The 23,231-nt window shown below is 44.2% G+C and overlaps 1 protein-coding gene and 1 long non-coding RNA gene across 2 annotated transcripts; one reads left to right on the top strand and one right to left on the bottom strand.

Moving 5' to 3' along the window:
* Positions 1 to 368: 368 nt before the first annotated feature.
* Positions 369 to 12,398, bottom strand: grpel1 (GrpE-like 1, mitochondrial). Its single transcript, XM_055644896.1, has 4 exons — positions 12,249 to 12,398; positions 11,078 to 11,234; positions 4,983 to 5,064; positions 369 to 889 (listed from the first exon to the last, which is right to left on the bottom strand). Exons 1-4 carry the CDS (start codon positions 12,365 to 12,367, stop codon positions 540 to 542), a joined length of 708 nt encoding a protein of 235 aa, XP_055500871.1. The 5' UTR covers positions 12,368 to 12,398; the 3' UTR covers positions 369 to 539.
* Positions 12,399 to 12,737: 339 nt separating this feature from the next.
* On the top strand, positions 12,738 to 22,271 carry LOC129702848 (uncharacterized). Its single transcript, XR_008724455.1, has 4 exons — positions 12,738 to 12,970; positions 14,387 to 14,471; positions 14,967 to 15,000; positions 21,942 to 22,271. It is a non-coding gene; the product is annotated as an uncharacterized LOC129702848 (long non-coding RNA).
* The last annotated feature ends 960 nt before the right edge of the window (positions 22,272 to 23,231 follow it).

Genomic DNA, 23,231 nt, shown 5'->3' with positions numbered 1-23,231 from the left:
AAGCATTTTTCACAACATTCAACTTAATACTTGATCGATTTTCCAAAAACAGAATTTAAATGCATTCAATTTTGCACAGAATACAATGGACAATAATGTTAAAAAGATACGTGGACACTGAAGAAAGGACTATTCTCCCCCCCATTCTAGAATTAAGATCAATAGTTAGAACAAAGAGTTTGAAGCAGGAGAGAAATGTGTGATCATCAGATTAACTGAATTCTCTGAAGCAGCCCAGCGTCGATACCAAATATGAGCAGGTCTGCAACATTTTGAATTCAGCAGAATAGTCTGTAAGAAACTCAGGGGCTAATAAAGATCTGGATATTTATTGGTGACTGCTACCAGAATCAGAAAAAAAAAACACATTTTAACAGCACACCCACTTTTAATAGAAATCCTTCAAATATGCAGATCCTTATTTGATATAGAATTCAGTAATATCTTCATAAACAGGAAATCATAAAAATTCATTGTCAAAGAATATGAAGTATAATGGTCCTTCTTGAACTATACTACATCAGCCAGTCCTAAAACCATCATTCTACTCCTTTGACAACTCCAACTAATGCTGGTCGAAGCGTGCGTCCATGGAGCTTGTACCCAATCTTGGACACTAGTGCCACAGAGCCTGGCTCCTTCCCTTCCACGGGACTGTGGAAAAGAGCTTCATGCTCATAGGGATCAAACTTGGCTCCAATAGGATTCAGTTTGACAAGGCCATGCTTGGAAAACACTTTCTGTAGTTGTCCGTCTGTCATGATGAGACCTTCGTAGAGGCTCTTAAGGTGCTGGTTTGCATCAGTTATCTCCTCCTTGGGTACACTCTCTGTTGCTTTCGCAAGAACATCTGCCACCTCCAAAAGGTCCTTGCAGAACCCTTGAATACCTTAAAATGGGGGAATAAAATGATGGGATACTTGTAAATATATAGTAGCAATAGAAAGTAATAAATCATTGAAAAGTATTGTAATTGTTAATCCTGTGATTTAGTCTCACCAATAGTGACATTTTAAATCGTTTGAAGGTGCTGGTATTTAAAATTATTTTCCTGTTCTCTTGTTTTCAGTTTTAGAAAATTGATTGTTTGATGTTTTATGTTATAATGACCATCACCAGTTGGATCATTTCAATATCACCAAAGTGTGGATAGAGTAATGTTGAAAAGAACATAACATCAACACCCTATCAAATTAAAATGTCAAACTACATTTTCTCAAAATCAAAAATCAAGTAACCTATATTCTACTTCAATAGCTAGAAAAAATATTGCCTCAGCTAACGTTTGCAAGATAGATTTACCCATCAATTAAAAATATCAATCCACATAAACGTTAATGAAATAAAAATACCGTAAGATTTTGTGTAATGACATTTCTACAGAAAAAGCGTACCATGATTCAGATAGGCCTCTAAAATTGCCCTGGATTCCATCCTAATCCTCCCAACCCCCGTCTAGTCCCTGTGCCGAGGCCAGGCACCAGCTCGTCATGTCTACCCCTTGACCATGATCCTATAAACACCAGGCCATCATCTCTTATACTGTTTGTATTCTCCACAACCTCCAACCTTATTGTTCCCCAGCCCTGCAGTGACCACTTCCATCTCCTTCCCAAAATCCACTCCTCTCAACAGAACGCATCTCTATGTATTGTGATTTTCTCCTATTTCCCCCCACCCCCTGTCCTGTCCAGTCCCTTCCAACCTACATCCGAGACACCTCGCATGCCATTCAACTATTCAATAGCTTTCAGTTCCGAAGCCCCCATTGCCTCATCTTTACTATGGACATCCAGTCTCTTTACACCTCCATCCCCCAGCAGGAAAGTCTGAAAGCCTTCCGTTCTTCCTTAAACAGAGACCCAATCAATATCGTTCTACTAACATACCCCTCTGCCTGGCAGAACTTGTCCTCGGCCTCAACAATTTTGCTTTTGACTCCTCTCACTTTCTCCAAGTTAGAGATGTAGGCATGGTCATTCACATGGGCCCGAGCTATACCTGCCTTTTTGTTGGTTATGTCAAACAGTCCTTGTTACAGGCATACACCAGCACTATCCCCCAACTCTTTCTCCATTACATTGACAACTACAGTCAATGCAGAACTCATTAATTTCATTAACCTCACCACTAACTTCCACCCTGCCCTCATAGTCACCTGGAATATCTCTGACACCTCTCCCTTTTTTTTGATCTGTGTCCATCACAGGGGATAGATTATCGAGTGACACATACTAAAAACTTACCCGACTCCTGCAGTTATCTGGGTTATACTTCCTCCCATCCTGCCACTGTTTCCTACACTCAATTCAACTATCACCACCACATCTGCCCCCAAGATGAGGCTTTCCATTTGAGGACATCAGCTCTATGGAAACTTCAAACTTGGATTGTTTTCCCTGGAGCATCAAGGATTGAGCAACCAGATGGAAGTTTATAAAATTGAGAGGCACAGAAAGGTTAAACGGTAGGTAACATTTTCTCATGGTGCAAACACCAAAGACTTGAGAGCATACCTCCAAGGTCAGAGGGGGAAAATTTAAAGGAAATGTGCCCAGCATGCTTTTTTTTTTAAAAGAGTGGGAGGTGCCTGGAACAGGCAAAAGGGATTAGTATAAGTAGGCATCATGCTCACCACAGACATTATGAACCCAAGAGCCGGTTCCTACACTACTGTTGTTTGTTTATTAAGGGTAAAATGCAGCACGCATCCCACAAAATGACGTATGCATGGAGTTGGTATGGGTAACATTTAATCTGCCATGATAACTAGAGGGGCTTCTTGAATTAGACATGGAGCAGAGGTTTGCCTAAAATCATAGGAGTAAGTAACGTCAATCACTTTAAACTGGATTAAGAAAAGATCTGCAATTCATAAATTAGTTTCGTTTTTGTTGGGAGATACGGCAATGTAACAGGTCCTTTGGCCCATCAGGTCCATGTAGAGCATTGGTCACCTATTCACGATAGAAAAAACGGACAGTGTGGGAATAACCTAGTGGGTCAGGCAGCATCTCTGGAGAACAAGTGTAAGTGACCTAGTGGGTTAGGCAGCATCGTTTGCATCCTCTTCAAAGGCTTCATATCCTTCCTTTAATGACACAATACCTCAAATGCAGCCCAACCAAAGTCCCACAGAACTGCAGCACAACCTCCTGACTCTTTTACTCAATATCCAGACTGTTGAAGGCGAGCATAACATATGCCTTCTTCACCTCTCTACCTACTTGTGTTGACACTTTCAGGGAACTAAGTTTGTGGATCCCCAAGATTCCTGTGTACATCAATGCTGCAAAACAGTCTTGCCTTTAACTATATCATGTGCGGGTATTTCCGTAAATGCAGCACTAAGTAGTGAAACTGAATGTATCCAAACTTTCAGGTTACTTTCCTGTTTTTTATGTAATATTCCCATTGTTTCATATCTTGTATTTTAACTAGTATAGATTATGGTGTAGAGCCAAAATAATGAGATGAAGCAAAAATAAATGAATCTGGTTTTACAAAGGAAAATATCAGTTTTGTCCCTGTGTTCTCTTGCCTTTTGTGACATTTTACAAACAAGATTTCATCAAATCCTTAGGCTAATTTATACCAGGAAGATTACAATAATTTTGCAATTAAATCTCTATATAAGCCAAATTCTGATTTATGCGTATGATTTTTTTTAAAAATCATTTATCACCTGATAAGATGGTTTTCTGATGCAGAACGTGAGTAGTTGTGCCCCAAACTATGATACATTCTGATAAAATGCTTTCTATGGTGCATCTGTAGATGTTGGTGTGAGTTACGTCGGGGACAGGCCGAGCTTCCTGAGCCTTCTAAGGAAGGAGAGGCATTGGTGGTCGTTGCTTCAATAAGGGTGGTTCAGGAGAAGTTGTTTGGTGATATTGACTCTTTAAGAATTAGAAGTTTTCAACCATCTCTACTTCGGCGCCAATGCAAACTGGCGTATGTGGACTGATTCGCTCCCTGAAGTCGATCACTATCTCCTATTAATCACTATGCTTCTATTTTCTTTTTTTACCAAATTTACACCCACTCTTCATCCAAGGTTTCCTAATCTTGAGATCATTGTCCCTCCTCCTCATTTGAACATGCCAGACGAACTCTGATCGGCTGCTCTTTAAACGACTCTCACGTCAGACATGGACTTACCCAATAACAGCTGCTCCCGATTATAACAATCAGGAAAATTTTAAGACACTACTTGTAAAAATAATACTATTAGCTTTTACTATTTCAAACAAGTTACATGGAAAGAAAATTAAATTACTGATGTAGAAACTAAAAGGGGAAATTCAAGATAGAAGAATAACATTATGTTAAAACAGATCAAAGTTGGGATTTAAAGAGATGGTCATTGCAAGGGAAAAAATTAAATTGCAGCTAGTAGAAGAACCCTACTATGCTCTCAATACACTCGTGATTGCATGGTAAAATTCTGCTCCAAGTCTATCTACAAATCTGCAGATGGCACGACTGCTGAAGGCCACACCTCAAACATGACGAGACGGTTTAAAGGAAAGTGAGAAAACTTAATAATATGGTTTCAAGACAATAACCTCTCTTAATGTCAGCAAGACAGGAAGCATGGTGAAGTCATTGCGCCAATCAGCACCAAAGTGGAAATGGATGTCAATCAAGTTCATTGGTGTAAATATCAGCTACAATCTGTCCTGGTCGAACCACTGAAGTTTTTTAACTGGACTTTTTAAAAATTGTGATGTTTTTTTCCCTGTATTTCAGTGAACACGACAATAATAAACCAAACCAGCAAGTTCATAGATATTACGATTTGAAAAGATATCCAGCATCTAAAGGAAATAATCATGCCACTTAACAAACGACAGGTTGGTCAATTCAAATTATAAAACTAAGAATCTCATATAAACAATCTGCAAATGTAAAATAATCATGAGATTGTGGATTACATATAAATGAAACGTTACTGATCTCCAATGTTAGAATGCTCTTACCATACAACTTAGCTTCTTCTACAAGTTTTTGACTTCTCTGACGCAAGTTTTCAGTATCTGCTAGTGCTCTTTTATATTTGTCCTACAAAAATAAAAAGTTCCATACAATTTTCACCTTAAATAGCCACATATTTGAAAATTTTATATCATTAAAAATAATTATCTTTACATTAAATCTATAAAAAATTCCATCATAATTTCTAATTGATTATCTGAGTTACAATCGTAAGCAATTATATGGATACAAACTGACTGGAACAATTGGGTTAGAATAAAGTGCTTATTCTTGACAATATGTGCTGGAAGAGTACACACAGATAAGAATCCAAGTTCAATGCATGTAACTGTTAGAATAAAGGGCAAGGCAGGTACGGTAATGAACCGTGGAAGAGAGAAATTGAGGGTGCAGTTAGGAAAAAGGAAGCAGTTGTGGTCAAGTGTACCCCAGGAGGATTATGGAGCATGTTTAAGAAGAAACGCCAAAAAGAGAGCATGAGATATCACTAGGAGATAGCATTAAGGAGAATCGAAAGAGATTTTTAAAAGTGTTTACTAGACCAAGTGGGCCACCGGTTGGGTCCCGTCCCCTCAACTTGCAGTTGCCGGGGGGCGGCTCCTTTTGCCCCATCCCCCGCCCTATCCACTCGCGCATAACCCCCAACTGCACAGGCGTGGCTAGAGGTGGGGGGAGAGGGATAGAGATTGAGGGGTGGGGGGTGCACGGCTGGTTCCCGAACGAAATACTCAACCACTCACCCATAGGTCCCAATATTCACCACTCCCTAGAGAGTGAGGGGGGGGGGGGGGGGCAAAAAGGGAGTGGACACAGAGGGAGGGGGTAGAGGCAGCATCTACCCAGGTCGTACAGCAGCAGCCACGGTGCCGGGCCCAAGCGAGGCTGGGTGGGCGTGGACTAGAGCGAGGCCCCCCCGCCTACCCCCCCTCCCTCCCCCCTCCCCCCCCCCCCCCCCTCTCTGCCCGTGGAGGGCGTGGAGAGGGAGTAGTTGCAGCACCTACCCAAGTCGTAGAGCAGGAGCCTCCGCACCAGGCGCCGGGCCCGAGCGAGGCTGCGGCCGGCATGGACCCGAGCGAGGCCCGGAGCGATCTGAGGACAGTCAAAAGCAGCGGAGGGCCGGCCGATCGTGGCTTCCGCGAGGGGAAGCGCACCCACCCGCGTGACAGATGATCGGGCGGGTGAGACGGAGAGGAGGTCGTCCTCTGTGATGGTCAGAGATCGCCAGGTGGGATCGGGATCAGCAGCGAGGCAAGGCGTCACGAGTCCCTGCGATTGACGGAGGAATCGCAGGTTTCCAAAGACGGTCTCTCCTAGAGGGAGTAATGGCCGCGACGGCCACCTTCCCATCGCGCTGCCCCGTGCCGCGATAACGACTGTCGCCATGTTCTAGAACTTCAAGGAGCCCAGCGGAGTGCGCAGCACGACCTGAGCAGCAGTTTAAAAATGCTAAGTGACAAATTTAAAGAAGTGAAAGTACAGAAGACAGAACAGGGGTGACGTCACTTGCAGCGTGAGCAGAGGCAGGCAGGCAGATCCATTGTGACATCATCAGCGAGGCCATCTCGTTTATTTTCATAAATAACTCGAGGCATAATGTATGGGGGAAATAATGCATGAAATTTTCAGATACGGTGATTTTTGACATCATGGCGTAAATCTATCCAAATATGAAAAATATTCAACCGTTAGCACGTCGTGTTTTCGAGATGTGAAACGCACACGAACATCGCACAATACACACATGTCCAAGATCAGAGTTTTATAAGTATAGAGATAAAGGGAAAAGGGCGCACGAGCCAAACAAGCTCCTCAATTAAAATGTTCCTGTTTTTTCTGCGGAAAGCCACAAAAATGCATGAATTTGGGAAAATTAATGGCGATAGCTTGATTACAGTCTGAGGTAGTGTTGGATATCCTAAAATGTATGAATTTAGACAAACCTCCCAGTATGATCCGATATATCCAAGGACAATGTGGAAAGTTAGAAAATAAATTGCAGGAGCCCTGGCCAAGATGTACGAATCATCATCAGACACAGGTGAAGTGCCAAAAGACTGGAGAGAGGCTGCAAAGAAATCCTGTAGACCAGTAAACCAGGTCAGAAAGTTACTGGAAAAAATTCTGGGAGATAAAATGTACACATATTTGGAATTGCAGGGATTGATCAAGCATAGTCAGCACGGTTGTGAGTATGGGAGATCATGTCTCGTGAATTTAATTGAGTTTTTTGAAGTAAACTATTAGGTTAGTGAGGGCAGGACTGTGGATGTGGTGTATATGGATTTCAGCAAGGCCTTTGATAAGTTTCCATATGGTAGGCTGCTCTGTAATGTTAGATCCAGGAAGGGCTAGCTAACTGGATACAGAAATGTTAGGAAGCAGAGAGTGATAATGGGAGCTTCTCAGAGGGCTTGTGATTGGTGGTGTTCCTCAGGGATTGAAGCTGGGTCCTTTGCTGATGTCATCTGTATTAATGATTTGGATGAGAATCAGGTTGGCACAGGGGTAGAATTGTTGCCTGACTGCGCCAGGGACCCGGGTTCGATCTTGACTATGAATGCTGTTGTATGGCGATTGTACATTCTCCCTGTGACCGTGTGGGTTTCCTCTGGGTGCTCCGGTTTCCTCCCACACTCTAAAGACGTACAGGTTTGTAGGTTAATTGGCTTTGGTTAAAAAAAAGTTTAATTGTCCCTAGTGAGTAGGATAGTGCTAGTGTACAGGGTGATTGCTGGTCAGCGCCGACTCGGTGGGCTGAAGGGCCTGTTTCTGTGCTCCAAAGTTTAAAGAGGCATGATTAGCAAGTTTGCAGATGCCCCCAAAATAGGTGGTATCGTAGACATTGACGATGGTTATCAACAATTATAGTAGGATCTCAATCTGCTGGTCGAGAACAAATGGTGTTTAATTCTGTTTGAAGTATTCTGTGTGGGATGTTGAAGAAGTCTTTTTGCACACTGGCTTTCTTTAGTAAGGGAATTGAAAACAGAAGATGGGACACTATGTTACAGATGTACAAGACGTTGGTGAGGCTGCACTTGGCACATTGTGTTGAGTTTTGGTCACCCAACACGAGAAAATGCCCCATTAACCTGGAAATAGCATAGGATGTTGCCGGAACTTGAAGGAACGAGCTGGAGGGAAGGTTGGGCAAGCTAGGATTTTATTCCATGGAGCATAGGAGACTGAAGTATATAATAAACATATAAAATCATGATGGGAATAAACAGGGTGAATGCACGCAGCTTTTTTTTCTCCGAATCAGGCAATTAAGAACTAGATTTAGGTTTAAATTAGAGAGCAAAATATTTTGTAGAACCAGAGGGGCAGGTTTTTCCACATAGATGATATATATATGGAAAAGATGAAGTAGGCAGTACCAAGGAGATTCACCACGCTAATTCCCGGGATGACAAGAGAAATTGAATAATTTAGGTCTATCGCCCTGGGAAGTTAGAAGAGAGACGGACAATGCAATTTCTTCAACTATTTTTACTTAAAGATAAAAGATACAGATGGTACCCTGAATGAAAAGTAGAGAGGGATGTGGTTTTGCAGTCTTTTACTCTCACCTCCCTAGGCAGCTTGACAATGGAACATTTTCACTAGTGGAAGAAAACAGAACAGTACAAAACTATGGGGACATATATGCAGGAAAAGGGACTGGTCATTAAAATCAGAGTTACATACAATGGTGAATTGCTGGAATTCTCAACTGAGGCCAGTAAAGGTCAGCCAAGATCATATTAAATGGTGGGGCAGGCTTGAAGATCGAATGTTTTTCCTAATTTCTTGTGACTTTGTGTTGTAAATAGCGAGGATCGTCTCAGGCTATGGAAAGATATTCATCAGCTAGATAAATGAGCAAAACAATGGAAGATGGAATATAATTCTGATAAGTGCAAGATGATACATTTTTAGGAGGTTAAATTAAGGATAGGACATACACTGTGAACGGAGAGACTGTGGTGCACAAGGAAATAGGGTAGCAGAGAAGACCATGGGATGTCAAGTCATCTTTAACCAGGGCATTCATCTGCTGGGAAGTAATAGTACTGCTTCATATAACATCAGGCAGGCACATTTGGAACGTTAGTTGCCATGGTATAGAAAAAAATCATATTTGCTTGATGGGAGGTAGACAAAAATGCTGGAGAAACTCAGCGGGTGAGGCAGCATCTATGGAGCGAAGGAAATAGGCAATGCTTCGGGTCGGAACCCTTCTTCAGACTGATGTGAGGGTGGGGCAGGAGGAAGTAAGGAAGAGGTCGGGCTAGAGGTCTGAGGGAGAGCTGAGAGGGGGATGAGAACGTAGGACTACCTGAGATTAGAGAAGTCAATGTTCATACCGCTGGGATGCAAACTGCCCAAGCGATATATGAGGTGCTGCTCCTCCAATTTACGGTGGTCCTCACTCTGGCCATGGAGGAGGCCCAGGACAGAAAGGTCGGATTCGGAATGGGAGGGGAGTTGAAGTGCTGAGCCACCGGGAGATCAGGTTGGTTATTGCGAACCGAGCGGAGGTGTTCGGCGAAGCGATCACCAAGCCTACGCTTGGTCTCACCGATGCAGAGCACCTGACATCTAGAGCAGCGGATGCAATAGATGAGGTTGGAGGTGGTGCAGGTGAACCTCTGCAACACCTGGAAAGACTGCTGGGTCCTTGAATGGAGTCAAGGGGGGAGGTAAAGCGACAAGTGTAACATTTCTTGCGGTTGCAAGGGAAAGTGCCCGGAGAGGGAGTGGTTCGGGACGAATTGACCAGGGATGTCTGATGGGATATAGGGGAGATACACCTGGATTTTGCCTGGAACACAATGTCTCAGTCACGAGGAGAAGCTGGATAAGCTGCATTTATTTCCTTCAGTTGTGGCAGCTGAAGAGTATCTGATTGAGATGTGCAAAATTATGAAAGACATGGATAGGGTACAGTAGCAAACTTTTACCCATAGCAATAAAATCTGTAACCAAAGAGAATAGATATAAGGTAAGGAGCAAGAAATTTCAAGTAGGTACATGGATGATTTTTTTCAGTGGTTGCAGTTTGGAATACATTGTCTGAGAGAGTTGTGGAGGTAAGTAATCTCATTTAAGTATCTAGAGGAGCATTAGAATCGCCAAAGTAGAGAAGGCTTTGGACCAAGTGCTGATAAATCGGGTTAATACGAATATGATGTCAGCCTTCATTAGCCGGGGCATTCAATACATCAGCTGGGAAGTTATGGTACAGCTTCATATAACATCGGGAAGGCACATTGTTGGTTTGGACAGAAAGGGGTAAAGGGCCTGTTTATGTATTGTATTACTTTATGCAAACCTGCATTTTATCGGGGAGGCGAGGGTAAAAGACTTTGCAAAACCACATCCCTCTCTGCTTTTCATTCAGCGTACCATCTGTATCTTTATCTCCAAGTTGGGTATCATGACAGAAGCGTCCTCGTGGCGACGACGACACGATGCACTCTGTGACACGTCGGGCGACCAATTCTGTCAACATGTTGGACGACGACAAGCCAACAGCGAGCTATACATCGTCTGTCACACGAGCGAACGATCTCCAAGTAAAGATAGTTGAAGAAATTGAGTACATTTTGTGTTGGACAAATATAACTATACTTCAAATAGCAGACCCTCATGATTATAACAAGCAAGAAATCAATAAAGGTTTTCAAAAACACACTGGATAGCCACCAAGCGGTCACAGGAGTGGAAGGCAACCTCATCTTCATTGCACAACTACATCACTTCACCAGATTAAAGCTGTCCAGGGTCTGACCTCCCCAGAGGAGCATGGGTGAAGCTCAACAGTGTTCGTACTGGAGTTGGGCTTTTCAATGCCAGCAAGCGGAGATGGGGGCTCCGCCAGAGCCCAGCCTGTGAATGCGGAGCAGAACAGACAGCCAACCATCTAGGTGCCCGCTCTCCCAACCACCAAATGGAGCTCAGGGCCTGGCAAACATTGACACAGAGACAACAACCAGGCTGCTCAACACCCGGCTTGAGATCTAACTATTAATTTGGTTTATTTATGTTTCATTCGCAAGAAGAATAAATGTACCGTTTCTTATTTCATATTTACCGTTAGATCCTTCAGTTGTTTCTCTAGCTTTGTCTTATCTTCTATTAGAGTTTTCTCTGTGGAGTTTGGTAGTTCTTTGTCTCCATTCTGAGAATGGCTCTGGTCATCTTCATAGTTTTGTCCAGTATTTTTTTGCTGTGTAGCTGTACAAAGTAGCCTAGGGAATGTATTCAACTTATTTCACTTTAATAAATAAAACAAATTAAACATGACTTGTTCTAATCCACAATTTGAGTTGGAAAAATAAAGAGTGGAAAAGGTATGCTATGTTACATAGGGTAGCAATGATGGACCTTTCCTGATCAACGTTGTACATTCATAAACAATTGTCTTTAAGGATATGTTTTTTTAATACGAGATGCATTCTCATCCAGTATACTGTCCATTGCCAGCCAAGGTGATGGGACAGCTAAGCTGATGCAATATTAGGCAACTGGCAAAAAGACAGGCAGATTAAAGTCATAACAAAAACATGCCTACTGAGTGCAGGAGCTCGAGTTTCAAGAAGGGGATATCTGACACATATTGAGGACAATTCTGTAGGGATGGAAGAATAGCAGGGATATTCAATTAGTTTGTGAAGAGTCCAGGGATGGTGGGGAGGGAATGCAAGCATGGCAGGCAATGGGGAAGTAGAGGGAGAGAACGGAAGACAGGAAGAGGTTTGTTTTAAGAGCATGGCACCCAACTTTGGAGAAACTCAGCGGCTCAGGAGCAATCTCAAGGGAACATGGATAGGTGACATTTCAGGTCGTGTCCCTTCTTCAGACTGATTTAAGGGAGATGGGGGGGGGGGGGGGGGCAGCGAGCCCTGGACCAGGCGTGGGCGGACAGACACTACAGAGGGAGCAGAGAGAAGGGCTCCCAGGAGCCAATCGATTCCATGGGCCTCGAAGTAAGAGCGGCCGAAATGGGGGCCCCTGAGGCGGCGGCGGCCGGCCTCACTGACCGGCCAAAGGTCAGGGCTGAGTGGGCAGACCGGGCTCTTGCCACCAGCTCTGGGGAGCTCACCCTCCAGCGCCCCCCACTTCCCCATCACTCTCCTACCCCCTTCACCCTCCTATCTCCTCCCTCACCCTCCTACCCCTACCCCAGGCCTCTCACCCCCCACATCCATCTGCCCCATCACCCTCCTGCCCCCCACACCCCCTGCTCCTCCACCATCTCCCACCTGCCGGCAGACAAGGCCCCGCGCGCCCGGGCCGCGAGCAGTAGAAGCGCGAGCCGACCGTTACCGGGCAGCGCCCGCGCGCCGCAGCCCCAGCACCCACCCGCCATGACCGCCGCCATCTTTGATCCTTTCCCCCCCCCCCGAACGTCACCACGCACGTCGCCCCCTCCCCCACCACCCCACTGCCGGCCAATCAGCGGCAGCCATCTCCCCCCCCCCCTTGCGTCACCACGCACGTCGCCCCTCCCCCATCACCCCACCACCGGCCAATCAGCGGCCGCCATCTTCTCCCCCCCCCCCCCACCCCACTGCGTCCCCACGCGCCTCTCCGCTCTCGCATCAATCACCACGCACCCCCCCCCCCCCGTACGTTAAACACGCACCTTCCCCCGCCCCTCCCCCATACCCACCACGTCCCTCCCCGCCCACGTCAACTGTCCACCTCCCCGCACCTTTTTGAACTCGGGCGCATGCGCGGGGCGGGGAGGACGGCGGTTGGCGGCTGGCTGCGCCGGGCGGTCGCCGCTCACTGGCAGCAGGGGGGGCTGCTGCAGCAGCGAGGCGCCAGCCCTCCTCCACATGGTGGTGGAGGAGGAGGCGCCAGCCTTGCATGACCAGTGTCGGAAGGAACTGCAGGTGCTGGTTTCCACCGAAGATAAGACACCAAATCAATGCTGGAGTAACTCAGCGGGACAGGCAGCATCTCTGGAGAGAGGGAATGGGTAATGTTTCTGGTCAAGTCAAGAGTGTCTTATTGTCATGTGACCCAGAGAGGACAATATTTTTTTTACTTACTGCAGCACAACAGAATGTATAAATATAGTACAAAACGGTAGAAGAAAAAAAAGTTCAGTGTGTGTTTACACATGCACACATACTCAATAAATAACAAATATAGTGCAATAATAATAATAGTCTATGTAGTTCAGAGCACATTTGATGTTGAAGTGTTTAATAGCCTGATGGCTGTAGGGAATAAGCTGTTCCTGAACCTGGATGTTACAGTTTACAGGCTCCTGTACCTGCTTCCCGTGGCCAGGATGGTGTGCGTCCTTTTTGAGGCAGTGACTCTGATAAAATGATAAATTAATTTGATGGTGGGGACCCATAAAGTCACCATTCCTTCTCTCCAGAGATGCTGTCTGTCCCGCTGCGTTACTCCAGAAGATAGACACAAAATACTCCAGGATTTTGTGTCTATTCAGTGTAAACCAGCATCTGCCTTCCTACACTGAAGAAGGGTTTCGGCCCGAAACGTTGCCTATTTCCTTCGCTCCATAGATGCTGCTGCACCCGCTGAGTTTCTCCAGCTTTTTTGTGTACCTTCTGCCTTCCTACACACTTCTTCGGATCCAAATTAACCCCAGATTCCAGATTCAGGACAGTTTCATCCCAGCTGTTATCAGGCAACTAAACCATCATATCACAACGAGAGAGCAGTCCTTTAGTTTAGTTTAGAGATACAGTGCGGAAACAGGCCCTTTCTGGATCACTGGGTCCACGCCGACCAGCGATCCCCACACATTAACGGTATCCTATACCCACTAGGGGCAATTTTTTTTACATTCACCAAGCCTATTAACCTACAAACCTGTACGTCTTTGGAGTGTGGGAGGAAACCGATGATCTCTGAGAAAACCCATGCAGGTCACGGGGAGAACGTACAAACTCCGTACAGACAGCATCCGCAGTCAGGATCAAACCCGGGTCTACGGCGCTGCACTCGCTGTAAGACAGCAACTTTACCGCTGCACCACTGTGCCACCTGAACTGGCATCAAGCTCATTGGAGACCCTCGGACTATCTTTGATCAGACTTTACTGTTTTTTTCTTGCACTAAACGTTATTCATGTTATTCCCATTATTAGATCATCCTACCACAACTAGAGAGCAGTTGTGAACTACAGTCTACCTCATTGGAGACCCTCGGTCTACCTTTAATTGAACTTTACTAACTTTATCTTGCACTAAACGTTATACACACGTTATTCCCTTTATCATTTATCTGCACAGTGTGGATGGCTCGATTGCAATCGTGTATTGTCTTTCCACTGAATGGTTTGCACCCAACAAAAGCTTTTCATTGTACTCGGTACACGTGAAAATAAATAAATTAAACTAAACTCTCATTCCCATAGGGAGGTTTCACGGCAGTCGGGTCACGACCCATGACCCGTACTGTTGCTACGCTACTCCAAATGGATTACACGCGATGAACTGCAGGTAAACACTTACCATTGTTTCCAGCGAAGTGGGCCCGTTAAAACCCGCTGAAATTGTCAATTTTTGCTCACTGCATTTCATCAACTAAGACATTATTTGTGTTTTTTCTTGATTCCTTTGGCATCTAAAAAGATTCAGAAGTGATAAATCTGGCTGTAATTTTTGTTAAATCGCCCATGGTTCCCATGTGGGTTTTTAGCTACAAAATGAAAACGCATCTGAAGAAAAATCTAGACACATTTATCACTTCTGAGAATTTTTAGATACCAAAGGAATCAAGAAAAAACACAAATAATGCCTTACTTGATGAGCAAACGCGATAATTCCCAATATTTTCAATTCCGATATCTGCATGGCCAATGTTTACCAAGCACTTTAGCTGCTGTAGTCCCTTCAGTTCTCGCTTCTCTATACCTTCATTTCGCTTCACTTTTGGAATTCTGAAGTTGGGTGCATGTCTCTCACACTTACCCCGACTTCCACAATTTTTTTCAGCGCAAAGATTCAACATTTTGGCGGTTTTTAACAGGTAGGAATATATGCGTTTCTAGCATTAATAACATGTACCAGAAGTGACGGATGTCTTCCAGATGGATTGAGCGGCTCCGTGCGTCAAGCCCTATGACCCGGTGACCTTACGTGCAACCCCCCTATACTGACGTTTCTGTCCTGGGTCACCTCCACTGGCAGAGTGAGGACAAATGCAAATTGGAGGAACAGCACCTCATATTTCGCTTGGACAGTTTACACCCCAGCGGTATGCATATTGACTTCTCTAACTTCAAGTAACCCTTGCATCCCCGCTCTCTCTGTCCTTCCCCACCCTAGTCGCTGTGGCGCTGGTTTGACTATCGTCCTGTTGCGTTCCTCTCTTTGTATTACTCGTTATCATCGAGCCCATGGCCACCAATAGACCATTGTGGGCTTCTCCTTTCCTTGATCGTTGCTTTGTGCATATCTTTCATTCATTTGTTCTATGTACCTTTTATATCTCTGGTTTCCCTTTCCTCTGACTCTCATTCTGATGGGTGGTCCCAATCCGAAACGTCAACTGTATACCAGCACTGCAGATGCTGGTTTACAGCGAAGGTAGACACAAAATGGTGGAGTAACTCAGCGGGACAGGCAGCATCTCTGGAGAGAAGGAATGGGTGACATTTTGGGTCGTGACCCTTCTTCAGACTGAGCATCAGGGGAGAGGGAGTTACAGAGATAAGGAAGTGTAAGAGAACAAAAGCAATGCAGATCAAGGACAATGTAGAATAGACCATTGTTTGCGAGGAGAAGGTGACAACAAAGCAAACAGGGATTTAAAGTAATCAGAGGGACAGTCTGACTGGTTGGAGAACTGGGAAAGGGATGGATGGAGAGAGAGGGAAAGCAAAGGAGATAATATTCTAGGGCATGTTCGTGTATATGTGGAGCTGTTTAGTTTGGTTTAGAGATACAGCGTGGAAACAGGCCCCTTCGGCCCAGCAAGTCCGGGCTGACCAGCGATCCCCATTACACTACCACACACTACACACCAGAGACAATTAACAATTTTTACCAAAGCCAATTAACCGACAAACCTGTATGTCTTTGGAATGTGGTAGGAAACGGTAGCATCCATGGAAAACCCATGTAGTCTTGGGGAGAACGTGCAAACTCCATACATTCAGCACCCGTAATCGGGATTGAACTCCCTGGCGCTGTAAGGCAGCAACTCTACCACTGGGCCGCCCGTCTTGGGTCTATTAAAGACAAGTAATGTGGATAAGTCTTCAGAGCCTGATGGAATCTATCCCAGGTTGTGGAGAGCGGCAAGGGAGGATATTGTTTGAACCTCAACACAAATCTTAACGTCCACTGTCGCCATGGACGAGGTTGCAGAAAAGTGGAAAGAAGCCAATGTTGGTCCTATGTATACGGAGGACAATTGGAATAATCCTGCAAAATATAGGCTGCCGAGCCTTAAATCACTGGCAAGAAACTTTGAAACAATTGTTAGGGGTAGGATTTATGTCCATGTACAAAGGCATTAGTGTATTAAGGATAGCACAGCTTTCTTTGGGGCAGGCCATGCATTATGAACATGATTACACTTTTTGAGCAGCTGATATAGATGATTGATGAGGATAGGACAATGGATGTTGTCTTTAGTGAAGCATTTGACAAGGCTTCTCATGACATGCTGATTCAGAATATTAAGAAACATTGGTTCCACGATGAGTTGGTCGATTGGATTCCAAATTGGCTTGGCGATATGACAATGAGCAGTGGTGGAGGTGTGTTTCTCTGAGTGGGGAGGTCTATGACCAGTGGTGTCCTGCAGGGATAACTACCAGGATCACCATTGTTTGTGATGTAAAAAAATGAGTTGGGCAAACATAAGGAAGTGCTGATGATGGAATTTTGTGTAAAACACAGTACTGGAGTAACTCAATGGGTCAGGCAGGATTTGTGGAAAGATTGGACAGGCGATGTTTTGGATTGGGACCACTTTCAATCTGATTATGGTAGGTCACTGAAACTGGGGGTGGGACATAGGTGGATACAGGTGAGGGGGGTTTGATGAGCAGATAGGTGGACAAAGACTACAAAGAGGAGTGAAATGTAAAGCCCGAGGGAGGGATACAGAAGGAAGGAGCTGATCATGGACTTTAGGAGGGCACATCATCCGAGGACGTACACTCCATTGAGCATAAATGGGGATCCTGTGGATAGGGTGAACTGTTTTAAATATCTGGGAGTCCGCATCTCTGAGGATATGACATGGTCATCACACGCCTCAGCACTGGTGAGTAAGGCAAGGCAGCGCCTTTACCACCTCAGGCAATTGAGGAAATTCAGAGTGTCTCCGAGGATCCTACAGTGCTTCTACGCAGCGGCGGTGGAAAGCATCTTGTCCGGGAACATTACCATCTGGTTCGGGAATTGCTCTGCCAAGGACAAGAAGGCTCTGCAGAGAGTAGTGCGTTCGGCCGAACGCACTATGGGAACTTCACTCACCCCCCTGCAGGAACTATACAACAGGAGGTGCAACTCCAGAGCAAACAAAATCATGAGAGACCTCTTCCACCCCTGCAACGGACTGTTCCAGCCGCTACGGTCAGGCAAACGCCTCCGTTGCCATGCAGTGAGAACGGAGAGGTTGAGAAGGAGTTTCTTCCCAGAGGCAATTCGGACTGTAAACGCCTTTCTCACCAGGGACTAACTCTACAGAACGTTTTTCCTTCTATTATTTATTATGTAAAAGAATATGTGTGTTATGATTGTGTTTATAATTTGTTTGGTTGTTTTGTTGTTTGTCTTTTGCACAAAAGTCCGCGAGCATTGCCACTTTCATTTCACTGCACATCTCGTATGTGTATGTGACAAATAAACTTGACTTGACTTGAGAGGGGGGGAAAAGAGGGGTGGGATATTGGAAGAAATGGGTGGGGAGGACCAAAAGAGAGAGAGACAGAGAGAGAGGGGGTAAGGAAGATCGTAACTTAAAATGGGATAATTTTGCATTTATACCGTTAGGTTGTAAGCTACCTTTTTTTTTGGACAAAAAACATTGATGGAGACGAAACAAAAATTGGTGGAGTTGTGGATAGTGAAGATGGTAGACAAAGAACGTAGGTGACCACAAGGTCAGAGTGTAGGGAGGATCACCATTGCCTTTTGTTCTTTTGCTATAATATCTGTAAATTACTAAGCAGCAGAGGATTAGATAAATTAGAAACATCTTTTCCTACCTGCAAGATGATTGGATTGCATCTATTTGGGGAGCATTATGTTGCCTGTATTAGTTTGGAAGATTTCATAGAATAAGGGCTAATATTCACAGGAAGATGATGAATATTATTCAACTGCTGTTGTCTCTCGAAAAAATTTATCAACAATGAGCTTCTGGATATCTATATATTATTTTCAAGTAAAAAAGCAAAAGCCTGAATCTGGTTATCAGTACTAAACAGACTAAAAATCAAGTGGTTCAGGACAAATATAATTGTGTAGTATTCTGAACTTATTGGCACGTCTCTGTATCCTGTGAACATTAAGGTGAGACAAACAGATTTAGTGTTTAATTTAGTAAATTTAACTACAGAAACAGGCAAATTGCCCAGCAAAGGCATTCGCACTCTACACAATTCTACTTTAATCCTATTTCATCTTTAAGCACAGCATTGCACCCTTAGTCTAATCTAGAATTAAGGAACCCCAATGTTTTAAACTCCCCAATGATTGCTTTACAAAGACTACTGATGCCAATGTTAGTGTTGAAATGTTCAATGAATGTCAGTTCTCTGAGCTGCATGACCAACTCTACCTTGCACTGAATCAAATGTGAACTATAGGTCATTGCAACCCAGTCAGAATATTTAGTCTATATATGGATACATTTTTATACACGGTAAATTGCTATAATAATGGAATGGCTTTTATAGATAGCAGGGAGGGCTCTGCAGTCAAGGAAAAGCAGAGACTGTAGCCTCCTTCACATGCAGTCGGAGATGATGAGTCAGTAGGATCTAGGTACAACACATAGGTAGTGTCAGTCTCTGATAATGGCCACACTCAATGTGCCAACCAGGGTGGAGCCCTAGGCCTCACATCTCAGCACTGAGTGGCTGCAGCCTTGGCCTCATCTCTTCCTCACAGGCAGACATTGCACATTGCCACAAACATGAGATTTCTTAAACCATTTCATCATTGCAGCAATATTACCAACACGGCGGGATGTCCGTCAGGGAACGGTGCCGACTGACTCATTCCAGACTGCAGGAGTGTGTGCTGAATGATGCGCTGAAGCTCGGTGCAGTCAACATAAAGGCTCTGTGGGGGAGGGCCACAGTCTAGGGTCCTTCCGCTGCTGGACGTTGAGGGGCTAAATTCAATTGGTACGCCGCTTAAACAAGAGAAGGGGAATCCACCTCGGGCCCACGTCAGTTGCAAAGGTGTTTTGTGTAAAGATACTTGTGAACACTGCTGAGTATGACACTATTGAATGTATAGAGAATGTATGAAGAGTTTTTTCGCATGGTTTTTGCGTTGTATATATTAGTTCTGAATAAAGTTTATTTTGAAATAAAAAAAGCAGTGTTACCAAAAGGCCAATCCTTTATCCAGCATCCTGGCACAGCAACGTGCAGCAATGGGGAGGGACAGGGCTTTGATCCAAGTTCCTGTGACTCTCTCTATATAATGCTGAAGTGACTATTTTGGCACTCTCTACTCACGGCCTATTTCAGGAAACACATCCTGAGTGAAGTAGCAGTGTATTGATTGTAAGTATGCTGAACATTGAATTTACCTGAGCAATTTGGGACATTTTTCAGGTACATATCAGTGTTTGCAGCTTTAAAGGGCCTGTCCCACTTGGCCATTTTTTTCGGCGACTGTCGGCATCATTGACTGACGTATCAGGTCACTAAACAAGTCACGGTGTGACGCGGGATGATGACGTATTGACATGCGGTGTTTCCTCAAGTGTCGCAACATTTTTTTTGTCGCCGCTGTATTTTGAAATGTTCAAAATCTTTTGGCGACCCTGATTTATTGTGCTGATTGATGCATTTGCTCCTTTACTGTGGGGGTCAGTGGCCTCACTGTCCTCGATACCTTGGTGCATCGTGAATTGGAAGATGCTGCTGATACATTCTCAAAGTAACCACGGCATTGAGGTTGAAAAACACTACAATCTTGATATAGCCCTGCATAGTTCTCCATAGATACAGCTCAAGCCTAGTGCCATAGACTGCACTTCAGGTGCTAAACCATGGGTTTCTTGCAAATTGCACCTCGTGATAATTGCAGCATCTTCCTTGTTGCACTACACCATGCAGTAAAAAAGGCCAAAACACACTCCTTCAAGTGGAATAACGAAAATTTAGAATCATAGAGCATATTCTGTCCATTGTCTGTTGTGAGTTATTTGAAAATCTTATGCAGTCTGTAAGAAACATCCTTGGTGAAATTGGTGACACTGACACATTTTCTCCAATAAAGCTAAGTTGGGATATGTACTCTTATGAACATCTACTTTGAATATTGTCTCCATCCTCATCTCTTCCAGCTTTCCTTCCCTTCCAGTGGCCTAGTCTCTGCTTCCCTTTTGCTGTCCCTTAAGCTCCAACACTAAAGTCAGCTCTTCCAGACCACCCAGAGCTGCAATTTGTTTACACTACAAACAAAAGTACATCAGAAAAATCGTGGGCCTTGATACTTAAGTAGAGAGTGTAAACAATTATGGAAAATATCATTGATGCGAAGATCATGCTGAATACACTTATTGCAATTCTTGAACATACAGTGGCCCCATAATGTTTGGGACAAAGACCCATCATTTATTTATTTGCCACAATTTGAGATTTGTAATAGAAATAATCATGTGTGATTATGTCAGATTAAGGCCATTTTTACACATTTTGGTTACACCATGTAGAAATTACAGCTGTGTTTATACATAGTCCCCCCATTTCAGGGCACCATAATGTTTGGGGGACAGCAATGTCATGTAAATGAAAGTGCTCATGTTTAGTATTTTGTTGCATATCCTTTGCATGCAATGACTGCTTGAAGTCGGCGATTCATGGAAATCACCAGTTGCTGGGTGTCTTCTCTGGTGATGCTCTGCCTTTATTGCAGCCATCGTTAGCATATGCTTGTTTTGGGGGCTAGTCCCATTCAGTTTTCTCTTTAGCATATAAAAGGCATACACAATTGGGTTCAGATCAGGTGATTGACTTGGCCACTCAAGAATTGACAATTTTTTAGCTGTGAAAAACTCCTTTGTTGCTTTAGCAGTATGTTTGGGATCATTGTCTTGCTGTAGAATGAACTGCCGGCCAATGAGTTTTGAGGCATTTGTTTGAACTAGAGCAGATAGGATGTGTCTATACACTTCAGAATTAGTAATGTTACTACCATCAGCAGTTGTATCATCAATGAAGATAAGTGAGCCAGTACCTTCAGCAGCCATACATGCCCAGGCCATAACCCCCACCATCGAGTCTCAGTGATGAGGTTGTATGCTTTGGATCTTGGGCAGTTCCTTCTCTCTTCCATACTTTGCTCTTGCCATCTGATATAAGTTAATCTTCATCTCATCTGTCCACAAGACCTTTTCCAGAACTGTGGTTGCTCTTTTAAGTACTTTTTGGCAAACTGTAACCTGGCCATCCTGTTTTTGCGGCTAACCAGAGGTTTGCATCTTGCAGTGTAGCCTCTGTATTTCTGTTCATGAAGTCTTCTGCGGACAGTAGTCATTGACAAATCCACACCTGACTCCTGAAGAGTGTTTCTGATCTGTTGGACAGGTGTTTGTGGATTTTTCTTTATCAAAAGAGAGAATTCTTCTGTCATCAGCTGTGGAGGTCTTCCTTGGCGATTAGTAAGCTCACCAGTGCTCTCTTTCTTCTTAATGATGTTCCAAACAGTTGATTTTGGTAAGCCTAAGGTTTGGCTGATGTCTCTAACAGTTATATTCTTGTTTCTCAGTCTCATAATGGCTTCTTTGACTTTCATTGGCACAACTTTGGTCCTCGTGTTGATAAAGGTGATGGAAAGACTGGCGGGAAGACTAGGTGCTGAGAGTTCTCTTATACCTGCATTGAGGAGGCAATTAAACACACCTGAGCAATTACAGACGCCTGTGAAGCCATGCGTCCCAAACATTATGATGCCCTGAAATGGGGGGACTGTATAACCACAGCTGTCATTTCTACATGGTGAATCCAAAATGTATAAAAATACCCTTTAATAAAATCTGACAATGTACACTTTAACCACATGTGATGTTTTCTATTACTAATCTCAAATTGTGGAGTACAGAGGCAAATAAATAAATGATGGGTCTTTGTCCCAAATATTACGGAGGGCACTGTAGCATTGTGTGAGTCTGATTAAATTGTATTAATGGCATGCACTACTGATCCTTGCACATTCAGTTTAGTCATTAGGACAGGTGGCACATTTCCATCTAGAAATGTAAATGTTCTTTCTGTCTGCTTAATGCAGTCCATGTTAGACTAGCTGGCAAAATGTGCCTGAATTTCTGGAGCATTGTTCTAAAAAGCTGTCAATACTGCACTGTAGAAATTCATTCAAGTTATTTATAGCTTTTTCTTAAGCTGTATCTTAGGATTGTGGATGACTTGCTTCCACTCTGATCATTTGAGCGGCCAATGATGTGAATAGTTTTAGTTTAGTTTACAGATACAGCGTTGAAACAGGCCTGTCGGCCCACCGGGTCCGCGCCGACCAGTGATCCCCGCACATTAACACCACCCTACACACACTCTGGCCAATTTACATTTATACCAAGCCAATTAACCTACAAACCTCTACTTCTTCTACATGGACAGACGATCTCGGAGAAAACCCACGTGGTCATGGGGAGAACTTAAAAACTCCGTACAGACAGCGACCATAGATGAGATTGAACCCGGGTCTCTGGCATTGTAGGCGCTGTAAGGCAGCAACTCTACCGCTGTGCCACCGTGCCACCCTGTAATATGGAAGCCACAGACTCTTGCACAAATGGAGCAGGGGTTGACAGGGTCTGAAGAAGAGTCTCGACCTGAAACGTTCACCTATTCCTTCTCTCCAGAGATGCTGCCTGTCCCGCTGAGTTACTCCAGCATTCAGTGTCTACCAGGGGTTGACATGTCAGGCAGATGGCAGTCTGTGAAGCAGTGTTGTAATTACCACTACTTATGCAGTGCCTCTGTGTTTCCCGATTCTTCACACCATCCTGAAAACGCCTTCTTCATTTTAGTGGTCATGTAC

The sequence above is a fragment of the Leucoraja erinacea genome, chromosome 1, assembly GCF_028641065.1.
Source record: "Leucoraja erinacea ecotype New England chromosome 1, Leri_hhj_1, whole genome shotgun sequence".
NCBI classification, from domain to species: domain Eukaryota; kingdom Metazoa; phylum Chordata; class Chondrichthyes; order Rajiformes; family Rajidae; genus Leucoraja; species Leucoraja erinaceus.
Note: the sequence above shows the minus strand (reverse complement) of the source record. Positions and strands in the feature narration are given on the sequence as shown.